General features: G+C 40.7%; 1 protein-coding gene across 1 annotated transcript in view; it reads right to left on the minus strand.

Moving 5' to 3' along the window:
* Positions 1-3,303: 3,303 nt before the first annotated feature.
* The window catches only part of hmga2 (high mobility group AT-hook 2), a 45,551-nt gene continuing 35,976 nt past the window's right edge, over positions 3,304-12,878 (minus strand). Inside the window, exon 5 of the mRNA XM_034526800.1 lies at positions 3,304-8,684. Coding sequence (XP_034382691.1) covers positions 8,628-8,684 — 57 coding nt within the window. The 3' untranslated portion in view covers positions 3,304-8,627. The remainder of the gene's footprint in view (positions 8,685-12,878) is intronic.

Here is a 12,878-nt window from a genome sequence, read left to right on the forward strand (position 1 = left end):
TTGCAAAAAAAAGCTTATTTTATGTCAAAGTGAAAACAGAGTTTTACAAACTAATGTCAATTAATAAAACATGTATAGTGTAAAGTAAGTGTTTGCATTAATATTCACCTCCTTTCATGGGACTGACCTAATTCAACAGAGGGCCAGCTAGTTGATGCCAGCAGTGTCACAAATAGTGAAATGGAGATCATTGATCTCGTTGATGTGTGTCAAGTGATTGTAGTATAAAAACACCTTCCAGTCATCAGTATTCCAAGCAACTGAGAGAAAAGATCATCAAAACGTCAAGAGATGGCTACACAAATATGTCCAACTGACTGGACTTCCCACAGAGTTCAGTTAAATCCATCATTAAGAAGTGGAAGCAGTATGGCACTTGTTTAAACCTGCCTGGAGCTGGCCGTCCTCACAAACTGAGTGACTGGGCAGGAAGAAGACGCCTAGACCTCTCTGAAGGAGTTACAAGCTTCAGTGGCTCGGATGGGAGAGACTGTTGCCCGGTTCTTCACCAGTCAAAGCTGTCTGTGAGAGAAAGCACTGCTGAGAAAAGCTCATATGAAATGCATGGAGGACTCCAAGGTCAATGGGAAGAAGGTTATTTGGTCTGATGAGACATGAATGTAGCTTTTTGGCTATCAGACTAGACGCTTTGTTTGTCAAACACCAAACACTGCACTTCACCACAAAGTGAAGCATGAGGGTGGCAGCATCATGCTCTGGGATGCATCTCAGCAGCCCTGGAAGAGGGGAACATCTATCTATCAAATCTGATTCACTTCACTGTGCATAAATGAGCCATTATCATGCTTGCTGCCTGTATAAAACCGAGTGGTACACTTGAGAGAAGGGCGCGGCATATTAAGCTGCTCTACACCGCGGTTCAAACCCACACATGCACACACACTTGCTCCTCTTCATGGGTCAATCAGGAGGAATTAGCACAAGGCTTTATCATGGGCTCTGGCACTAACAACAGGAGGTGGGGGGGCTGAGTGAGGCAGCCTGTCAGGACACAGCGAGTCGGCCAGCTTTGATGTGCGGGAGGGAGCCCCGTTTTGTTCTTGGAGAAATCCCTTTAAGGTCAGAGGTCCGGGGCTCCGAGGTGGTCACATACTCCCAGAGGGGAAGGAGAGAGATGTTATGTTGAGGAGGAGTGGGTCTGAAAGGATGGAGAGGGTGCAGTGTGGTATCGGGGGGAGGGCAAATCTTTAAAAGTCTATTTAATCCTTTCAAAACCTGTGTTTTCCTCAGATTCAGTGAAGACAATGTAAAAGGCCTACATGGCAGCCTGCTGTTGGTGGGTGTGAGTGCGCCTGCATGGTGGCTTCCTGTACTCTGCACTGACACACACAGAACTGGAGAGATGTTTACTGAAAACCTTCATTTTTACCCAAATCCACTCCATACATGAACCTTTAAGACATTGTCATGAGATTTTGGGGCTTCATCTTTTTCTTTTTTTTTTTAAGAATTTCTTTTGTAGAAATAGTTGGGATTCATAATTATTTCTCTTGCTGACATGTCTCTTCACTACCATTAACACACACATGCACACTAAAGTTTGCTTTGACTCAAACCTGCTTACTGTCCTGCTGCCTAAAACCTGATGTGGATTAATCTGCTGCTAAAAATAGTGCCAGACAAATGCAACATGTTCCTGTTTGCTAAAAACTAGTGTTGTCCTGTTTTATGAAATCACTGATATTTAAAAAATTAAAAAATAAAACTGTGGAATCCTTGGAAGCTGCTGCGGACTATACAGACCAAAGGCTCACTTAGAACACAGAACTCATAGCAGATGTGTCACAACTGTTGTAGTCAGAGAGAGAGAGAGGACCCAAATGCCGACAACGGTGTAAAAGAAACTTTATTCCTTTTGGAAAAAACAGAGGAATCACAAAAAGGTAGACTCTAGGCAGGGAGATGATCTACGGACAAAACAGAACGAACCGACATGGTGAAGGAGACAAATACAGGGGGAAGGTGCGGACACAAAAAAACAGAATCACAGTAGAAAAATGCTCTCAAATAATTATTTGACTTCCGAATGGATTGGAGGTGACAATCCATTGGCGTTTGTGAATCAACTAAAGAGGTTCGGTCCACCACTTACAGTATCTACCTACAGTTGCTAACTTACCGGCTCTGCCCCCAAAGTCCAAGGAAAGAAGGGAAGGACAGAATGGTCCTTACTAACCAGATAGATATACTGTAGGTACCCATAGCTTTGTGCGGCTTACCAAGCAGCCCACCCATAATGTTGCAGTTCCTGCTAGGCCACCAGAGAGTGAACACTTCCCGATGTTCTATCTGGCTTCAGCAATTTTATCAATTTCTACACTGGGCCTTTCAAAAGGAAAGGAACCTCCCAAAAATGCATCCACGAGTGGAATTTGCAAGTTCTCTTAGAACAATTTCCCAAACACAAAACAGACTTAACATGGCTACCTTTCAATGACATTGGAATCCCACAACCCACACAACTGTCCCTGCTCTCTTGCCATACTTGACGCTCAGGCATAATGGATGAGCACCTTGAAATCGGCAGAGAACGACAGCAACCCAGAAGAGCTCACCTTGGTTACAACCAGCTTATGAGAATTAACAGTGTGCTAATACAACTAGCTATTTCAAGTTTATCCAGCATTTCACTTGGCGCTCTGCAAGCTGCACACGAGGTACATTAACCATTGGCCAACTTGTCTGCGCTCAACACTGAGTGCGTTAGCTGGTGACCACAAGCCATACCCTTCAGGGGTACTTCGCCTTCTAACCATCTCAGGCTTATTCACTTCACCAGAGGAGGGATGCATCCTCGGATTTGAACAGTCTTGCACGCTGTTATGTTATTCACATCAAACACTAAGCAAATTATCCGCGCGAGTACACTACATACAAGGTCAATGCAAAGACCCGAATGGACGCGAGTATCGCAAATCTTGAAATTCTACTCATTGGCCCGAGTTGAAATTATTGTGATGCTGTCTCGTGAAAGCCTATCAGCGTTGAGATGGTGGCACCGATCCGAGCCAACAGGTCATCAAACTGGCTACTGGTGGTCAGCCTGAAGTACGCTGGAAGTCATCCAGACGCAGTTCCTGGAGAGTTGGTGAAATTCACCGAGCTGTGTGCGGCTTGCGGATATTATTATGAACCCAGATATGAGGGCGTCTGAAACATTTTTTACAAAAAAATGAAAAACTCACTCACATGTCTGTTATGGATGCCATACTTTTTTTTTTATTGTGCTGGGTAAAACGCAGTGGATATCTATACAGACTTTTGTTTAGCAAGCAAGCAGAATTTGCAGTGAAATGAAAGACAGTAATACTATGTGGATAGAGAAAGCAACAAAAGTTATATATGGTAGAAGACATTTGAAATGATACAGAAGGAGTAAGGCAGGGGAGAGCCGGAAGCTCTTCTCACTTCTACGAAACATTGCATAAGGTAAGAAACATAAAGGTTACATGTCCGGTCTTACCGAACGGTGACTGAGAGGCAGAGAAAAACAGTCTTATAAAATTCATCCCCCACAAAAATAAACTATATATATATATAACATTTTAAAATGTTCTCCATATGCTCTCGGACACCTGAATTTTGAACAGTAAGTTTGAAAATGAGGTAAAAGTAGGGCTTTCTGGAGGTAGCAATTTGTATTTGATTGTACTAGAACATGATATCATGAAGAGCAAACTTCATTAAGGCTCCCAAAGCTGAACGCTTGTCAACAGCTCCTACAACCACTCTGCCCAACAGCGAGGTAGCATCGCCTCCAGAGAACATCAGGAGGTGTTTGGGATTCTACTGAACTCCCCATCATCTTTAAAAAGCTCAAAGCCTGGAGCTTGACAAGCTCTGGGGTGTCACTTAGACCCCATTTACACCTGGTACTATCACGTGATGCACGTCTTTTTTCCTGATCCAGATAGATGCAGATCACATGTTAATAGCAGGTCTACATGGGGTCCCTCTGGCTGATGGAGGGGCGGTGTTACATGTCTGTTTCAAAGCCATTCATTCAAAGCTACTGATCAGCCATCATTAACAGCTGCACACAGTTCATGGAGTATTGCTCAGGTAGCTCATTTAACAGCAGCTTGTGGATTGGTTGGATTATTAGCAACAGCATCGCCTGCACCGTGTCTGCATATGTATTGAAGGCAACAGAAATAGTTTAGTAACTTGTAATTACTGATGTAGTTTTTCAAGGCCTTAGGCCTTCTGACAACACTTCAAATATTTTGTTATAGTTGTTGTTAGTCCAATAAGGTACGGAAGCCCTGAGAGGGAAGTGAGAAATAAAAGGTGATCCATATTCAAAGTACGATCTAAATAATTTGCTCTCCTGTGTTTATGACTGAGGAACAGGTGGGAACATGTTTCACCAAGATTATTCTTTTTGTTTCATCTCTAAAACAGGTGTTTGTTGTTGTAATATTCATTCCTGCCACAAGAGGCTGAAGTGCACTACTAACCTGAGTTTTTAGTGTGGCTTAAACCTCGGACAAAGACTGGCAGCAGATAAACGTGCTTTGTCAAAAGGAGGTTCTTGCACCAATGTTTTAGATGTTGCTAGCAAGCTAACAGCTACAGCTAACATCTGGACAGTTGTTAGGCTGGCTCTTTGTGACAAATAAACACAGACAGCCTAGTACAGGGGTCACATTTTGAATAAACCAAGGGGAGAGTTTGCTTTACAGTGTGAAGGCACCCTATGATTCAAAACACTGTGCATATTGTTGGCTGATGAGTGTACCCCAACTTGTGCTAAGTCACGGGTTCCATTCTGGTGTTGCTGATGAAGGCAGGTTTGACAGGATCAACGTAGCTCCTCTGAGGCTCTACCTCAGGCCGTTTAAAATACAATGTCAACTCATCAAATGTTGCCATGGTGACGGGTGAAAAAAGGTATAATCCATCACTAAGTAAAAAGAAATTCCATATACGGAAGTAACATAGCTTGTGTTTAAACCATATCACAAAAAAAGAAAATCACATGTTTGTGAAGTACACAAAACAGCTAATCAAGTATATCGATATCTACTAATTAAAAACAAGAAAACATATTCATGAATACAATATACAAAATCCAGACATATCTTTTTCAAAACCTGAAAGTCACTTTGAATGTGAGAATCCAAATGTACTGAGATTGGAAGCTTGATCTGATACATTAAGTAAGGAGCTTCTGCAGTCCTGATATAGATCATATCATACATCAATGTGAAGAGACTGGAGGTAGGTATTTGTCAATTGATTAGTCCATTTTTAACGGTCTGTTTATGGTACTGTACATATATAGGTAGTACATAACTCAGGAAAAACAACTCCAACTATTCAAAGCCAAAAAAACAAAAACACATTTGTAGTTATATCATGTAGTGCCATAGAGACACTTGTGTGTGTAAATCAGAACAAAATAAATTCAAGTTACCGTTTGTCAAACAGAAGTCCCAGTTTGCAGATGATGGTTTCATTACAATGTTGAGATACAAATTAACATTAAGTTAAATATGAAAAAACAGTACGTAATATGTCAGCTGCTTTAATGTTTTAAGTATTAAAAACAGACCACTGAATGGAGGCTTTTTCCAGGAATCTCTAAAAAAGATAATGTCAGGACAGTAAGCGCCAAGTGATGATGGAGACGGACTCTAAAGACTTCACTTCAACTCTAGGACCAGATGTATGGAGCGATGTATAGAAACAACCGAAGCTGAAGCTGAAACTAAGAAACAAAGATGTAACATTTGATGCACGGACTAATTATGGACAAATGGATTTAGAAACTGCACATGTTGGACTGTAGGCTTTAGAGTCGTCTCCAATTAAAGGAAAACATTTGGATTATGTTTTTGACCTGTCTTATTTCAGAAGTTTTGACCATCACGCCTGAAGGTTATGATGACATTTTTGTCACATTGGTAATATCTGGCAACTCTTCACAAACGAGGTTGGAGTCAAGTAAACACATTCTGAACCAAGCTGAAGCGTTTGGATCTAGAAAGCACAGACAGATGTTCTGGCATCTGCAAGGTGGATAACTAATGGCCCTGCATCCATACCACTATCAGTGAGGCATCTTATTGCCTTAGGAATGAATTCCAACTGTATCATTAAACCTTTTACTCAAAGTCAGTGTGTTTACATTCAAATGTCTAGCGAAACAAACTTTTGAAATGTCAAAGAAAAAAATGTATGTGAATTAGGCGCATTTCTATCACTTGGTTTGAGCAAAAGAAACTTGGCTAAAGCGTAGTCCGCCCGGAGACAGAGCAGAGCAAGTAGAGGCTGTGAACCGGAACTTGGCCATCGAACCATCTACGGAGGTCTTCGGGGATTTGGGGTAATTGCTCAGCTTGTATCAGCTAATTTTTTTCTGCAGTTGAGGATGTTTGTTTTCTTTTCTTTTTGCTGTTTACATACAGATTTTTCGAGTACGATACTTCAACATGCAAATAAAAACGTCTACCTGTAGCGCTAATTCCAGAATTTTTACTGCACACATAGTGCAGTAAAAATGTAAACAATACTTTGGGTGTAATTAGTTTTTGTTAAGCCTTTTAAAATGTTGTTCTGACAATGTGGTAAAAGCTGGAAGTCACAACATATTTTAGGTCAAAACTTGAAAAACTTTCTTCCTGTCTGTGCACTCCTTGTACCCTTGTAAAAAGCACTTGTACGACTCATCATAACCAACAGGACAGATGGAGTTTTCCTTTAAAGTTGATGCACATGGCTCTGTCATATCTGACTTTTGCTTCTTTCTGGATTACATATTGTTTACCCGACTGAATCAAACAAAACAGTTGCAGACAAATTGTTGTTCCCCATGACAAGACAACAATCAACCGGCATGACCTCGCTTTAATGTACAGTATAAGGTTCAACATCTGAATGCACACTACCGTGCCTTGCATTGGTTTGTGTGTGCTGAGCAACAGCTTCTGTCAGAGTCAGAGGTAGTTTGAAATCATGAGAGGATGTATTGCATATCAGTGAGCAGAAAGGGAGCATACCATCAGGGTTCCTGAAGGTAGCCTGGCTTTCTGGAGTAACAGAGCGGGATGAGTCATCCCATGTCGCGCTGCCACTATTCCAGGTATCAAGTGATTCATGAGGTAATGTGTGGTTTGATCGTGTGGTTTTTGTTCTTGAGGTTTATTTTCTATGACGGTGTGACGTCAATGATGGACTCAAGGTTTTAAAGCTATGAAAAAATGTACACAAGCGTGTTGATGTAAATCTGAGTAAATGGCATATAGTAGTTCGATGCGATGTCGAGCCGTTTGGTGGTGGAGCACCGATGGGATGTGGAAGGGGTTCCATTGTTTTCTAGAGCATTGGATGAGGCACGGAGAGCCAAACAGAGCTCTGGTGGTCTGTTCTATCACTGGCACCATCCTGGGTCAAGTCTTCAAAAGCATTCTAGAGGCACTGCTGGACGAGACCACTCTAAAGAAGGGCTTGCTATCTTGATCGCCTCTAGTTTTCAAAGTTTCTAGTTTCTGCTGAATAAAAAGTGAAGAGGAAGAAAATATTCAATAAGAATGATCTGTTGGGAGTTTAGCAAACACAGGTACTTTGTCCACCTGGAGCAGGTTCCAATGAAGAACCCAACCCTGGATATATCATGTGAAGCTACAATGTGTAAATATTAAAGCTGTCGTGTTTTCAAACGGACAAAAACAAGAGGCTCCAAATTGATCGATTTAAGTTATAAAGACTATTAGTTAATTAAATGGTCTTTTCATTGAAATTGAACAACCATCCTTCCAGCAGAGCATCTTACATTAATATTGAAATGTATGTAAACTGGTGAAATTGACCAGAAAGGTTAAGGATTGTTCTCATTTCTAATTAGTTTTATTTAGATGTAAAGATGATGTTTGGAGACTCAGTCTGAGCTAATGCTAACCGCGTGAACAAGTCCTTTTTAAATGGCTTCTAGCCAACATGAAAACTGCCACTGAGTAAAGATCTCTGTGTCTCCCTGTGATTGGTGACCTAACAGCCCGGGTGAGGGGGCTGGTTTGTTTTAGATGTATTAGAACAGTTGTTCTACTGTCCCAGTCTCTTTCCTGCCATCATGAATCAGTCACTGTGACCGTGTGTGAAAGACTGTGTGTGTATGTGCACATAGAGTAGTCTTCAGAATGCTGCTCACTCATGTGAAGATGATGCTGCTCTGAAGATCCTAAATCAAACACTGCCAAACATTTACTGACTGGTTGCGTCTCATTGAGGAGTGTAGGTGTGTTGTACAGGAACCATGTTGTGTCCGTGTGTTGCCTCATTTGTTTGTTTCGACAGCCAGAATGTCTGGAGCTGAACTTTGTGCTTGTTTGAATCTGTTCAACCAATAAGAGCTAACACTAGCACAGTAATGACAAGTTGACTGTGCGGTCTATGTGAAACTGTATGAAAGGGAATTTAAAGGCCACACTTTTGCTGGACATTTTTGCCCGTTCGGTGACAGAGCAAAGATTGAAATTCTCTAACTGAAATTAAACCGAGTATAATAGCATGCGGGATAAAGTCAAAAATAAGTGGTCATGACAGTCTTTTCCCTTTGAAAGACCTGACAGCTGAATGAGGTAGAGATTTCATGGTGTGGTAGCTTAGTCCTCCTCTGGGGACTCTCCATCCTGCTCTTCTTCCTCTTCATCCTCTTCTTCCTGTAGATGAAAACAAGATGTGTCATTTCAACTATCAGCTCTGTTGTAGAATGATTATTAAATATGTATACAATATATATTTCTCTGACAGTGTGGGTCTCGCTGTGAACAGTTCGGTCAAACAAACTCTGGAGTTTCACCCAGTTTCGTCTCATGTGAAACCAAAGTCAACACGTTGAGTTATTAAAAGTTATGTACGTAACAAAGTTAATACTTGTCTTGGGGACTTCGTCTCATGTGAAACCAAAGTCAACACGTTAAGTTATTGAAAGTTATGTAAGTTAATACTTGTCTTGGTGACTACGTCTCATGCTTGCATACGAAACAAACATACTGATTTTAACCAAAAGCATATTTTCCTCAACAACACCAAGTAGTGCCGTTTAACAATGTTAACCACTTGTTCAAATAAAACTACGACCGTTTCCCACCATTAAATTAAATGGTCATGTGTGCAGTTTTTGCATGCCGTCATTGGCTATTAACTACCTATTCTGTCTTTTAGGTTGCTCATATACTGTATATTTGCACTCTTTCTTATTTTATACTGCAACTTCTGAACATCAAGTTCCCTTTGGATGAGTTATCATATCTTGTTTCATAACAGAGGGGCTCACAGTCTCCCTTCCAGATGAGGAGGACCACAACCAGAGCTGTCCAGTCACCTGTTAATAGGGTTAATGAAGCAGTACAGCCACAAAGTGAATGCTTAATCTCTGACAGGAAATGCTCATGTGCATGATGAGACAGAGCCATCCCCGATGCAGAACCAACACACTGCTTTGAACCTGATTAACAAGTCAAGTCAAGGCCACATTTCCTGGATTAAACCACAAACTCACTTTGGCCTGAGGTCTGGCCTCAAGTTTTTATTTTCCTTTATTCATGGCTTTATGGCCATTTTCATTTCCTTTATTATTTAAATTCTTAAATGTAATATGCCCTGCTATTTTATTTTATTGTTTTGTATATTTGTAAAAATTGTTTTACTGATGCGTCAAGAAACTTCCCCCTGGGGATGAATAAAGTATAATCTAATCTAATTATTTTAGATAACTCAGAAAAGGGTACTATCTCTACCTCATACATTGTGAGAGTGTCACTGCCACAAATAATCTGACTTCATTGTGCTCGACATGCGTAGCTGTCACCTTTGTTTCCCGTCTATTTGCTTTTGATTTCTCCGGTGTCGTGCCAGTGTAGACACCAATGGAGGACTGAAGCTGCTGCTGCAGTTCTGCTAATGTGGTGCTTTTGCTCTGCAGCCAGTATTGAAAGGTGTTAAGGTTAATCTATACTTCTGGATTAAGAGGTTTGCTATGACTATGGTGGCTACGAGCATAGGCTTAATAGCTAGTAGGGAAATAGCTGGGAAAAGTATGTTTTGATTCACACATGTCTGATTCCAGAAGTGTGTGTAACGTTGGACTGAAAGAAGAAGCACGTTTCTCCTTCCTCCTCAGATGAAATGGATTTCATTTTCCACATGGCTTCATTTTATTCAGGGAGGCTAACTGACACAATTTATAACCCTCTTCCTTTCCCAGGCCGCGGATGGTGCAGCTCCAACTCCAACTCCAACTCCATTCATTAGTGCTCACACACTTTGGGTTTTAAAGGCCCGCTAAATGCTACCATGTGTGACAAGGGCGAGTGAGAGCAGGAGAGAGAAAAGGTGGTGGTAGTGTCGGTGGGGGACAAAAAATAAGCTTTAATCCTATTGCTCTCCACCTAAACCATTTCACACACTCATTCTACAAGGAAGAGGGGATCTTTGATCAAAGGCTGCAGTTTACCCAACCTATTAATGGTGTTTATGATCTTTCCAAGGCCTTTTTTTATGGTTGATCACTACATCCTGCTTGATAAGCTCTGTTATATTGGTTTAACTCAAAATGCTCTCTTTTGGTTTAGTTATTATCTTCAAAATAGGTGTCAATGTGTAATCTTTCAGGGTTCTTAGTCTGAGTATTTCATTATTGAAAAGGGTGTTCCACAAGGCTCTTCATTGGGACCATGTATTTTACCTCAAATATATTCTAATTGTCATGTTCATCTTTGTTGTTTACACTTCTAACTCTGATAGGGTATTCTTTACATTCTGAGTTTAACTTTAACAAAACTGGTTTCATAGGTAAAAAATTGTGCTGAATAAAAGTGATGCAGCATGATATTTTCTATGTGACACAGTCGTTCATATTCCTCCGATTTGAATATATTATGATGGGTCCTTGAGAAAGATCCTTCATACAAATATCTTGGACTTTAGATTGACCCTGAACTTTACTTTAAGCCACACTTTGCTATATTAATATTATATAAAGGACATATGGTTGTCTGAGTTCACTCTATCGTTCATTTAATTGTTTTACATTTCACATTAGAAAATAATAATTTCTCATTTGATACTACCTCTTATTAATTATGCTGACATAGTCTATCAGAACACCTTATGTTAAGCCCCTTAATGTTGTGTAGAATTATCTATGCAGGTTTGCTTTGAGGTGTCCAGATAGAACTCCCCATTGTTACCTGTTAATCAATTAATTGGCTACAGACTACATTTAGAAAGCAATTTTACTGATTTCAGTTCATCTTCATATGTGTTTATTTTGATTGTCCTCCTTATTTGAAACAGTATATGGCTCCAAATAGATTGTCATATCCACTCCACACAATCTTTCTCCCTAGAATTGTCAAAGAAAACGGTCACAGGTCATGCAACACTCCTTTCGACTGAAACAACCTACCCTTTTCCCTCCTTCCAATGCTTTTTATTTTTCTAATCTTAAATCAACCTGTTTATGCTTTACATGTGTGCATTCTTTCAGTCTAACTGGAGTCGAAAATAGTTGCTCTTTATGCTGACATAATTTGTTAATTATCACTATCAGTCATTATCATTATCATTGTAATCTTGTACAACGAGCTGTCCATATCTGTGTATTCGTAGTGTATGTTATGTTATGTAATGATGTTTTTGTATGTATGTGTTTGTACTTGTGAACTTTTGTTTTTTTGGCAGAAGTAGCTTAAACTTCATGTGTAAAGCCGAAGCTTTCTGTTGGGTCATGTATCCACCCCACCCCAGGAACTGCAATGAAAGGGGTCTGAGGTTTTGAGCAGGCTGGTGTTGGTGGGGCTGAGATAAAGCAGCCTATCAAAGTGGGAGAGCTAAATGACATTTTTATGGTCCCAGGGCCTCACAGCGCCTCCCAACTACCTCAGCCCTGTTCCCACACAGCCACAAATCAGAGCCGAGTTATGCATTCACACCAAGAAGTGGCCCGCACCAGTGAACAGACGGGAGGCTGGTGGATTCCTGGAGTGTGAGGGAATGCTGGGGGTGGGGGTCCTGTGTCATGTTACACTCACTTATAACCATTTGGCTTTCATTCTCCCTCTGATGTAGGTGCTCACACCAACAACACAACACATCTAATTATCTGCTACATATGTCGCACATGGAGGGACCGCAATTTTTCTCCCAGAGAATAACTCACGTCTAATGTCTAACTCTTTTCTTGCAAAAGCCACTACTGTATTTACAGATGTGACTTTTGCCACAGTTCTCATCCGGACGCAACCTTTCACAAGTAAAAACACGAGCACTAGTGTAAGTTTCAGCTGCAGGCAGAGATAATGTTGCAGTAGTCCAACTTCAAGGATGTAGACTGTGCATATAAGCCTGCCATTGGCTGCTTATTTCAGATGGAATCATCCTCTCTTTCCACTGCATGTTACCATTTTGCAAGGGCACCATAGCTCCTGGTCTGAGGCGATTGTGATTGTGTCTTAAGAAATACAATCATCCCAGAGCATTGTTTTCCCTTAGTGCCGAGTTATGATGGGTTCAGCCAAATAGGGTTGTCTATGCAAGACTATAGGGATGTACCAAGCCTTTAGGGATGTTTCAAGCCTTTAAGAAGCTTGAAAATAATCATCATTCTACCTGTTAAACTGACAACCAAGCCAGTACACATATAATATAAGAAACTGTATACATTTTTTTTTTTTAAAAGATAAAAGAAAAAAAAGAGCAACAAAATATGTTCGCTTGACAAGGACGCCTTCTGGTCTAGTCAGTTGTGACTCGATTGTCAGGACAAAAGTTAGAGGTTGTGTGCTGTTGTGCGCTAGGGAGGAGATTGGGTGGATGGATGGGTCACCAAAGCTTGTAACTTTCACAAACTC

The sequence above is a fragment of the Cyclopterus lumpus genome, chromosome 23, assembly GCF_009769545.1.
Source record: "Cyclopterus lumpus isolate fCycLum1 chromosome 23, fCycLum1.pri, whole genome shotgun sequence".
NCBI classification, from domain to species: domain Eukaryota; kingdom Metazoa; phylum Chordata; class Actinopteri; order Perciformes; family Cyclopteridae; genus Cyclopterus; species Cyclopterus lumpus.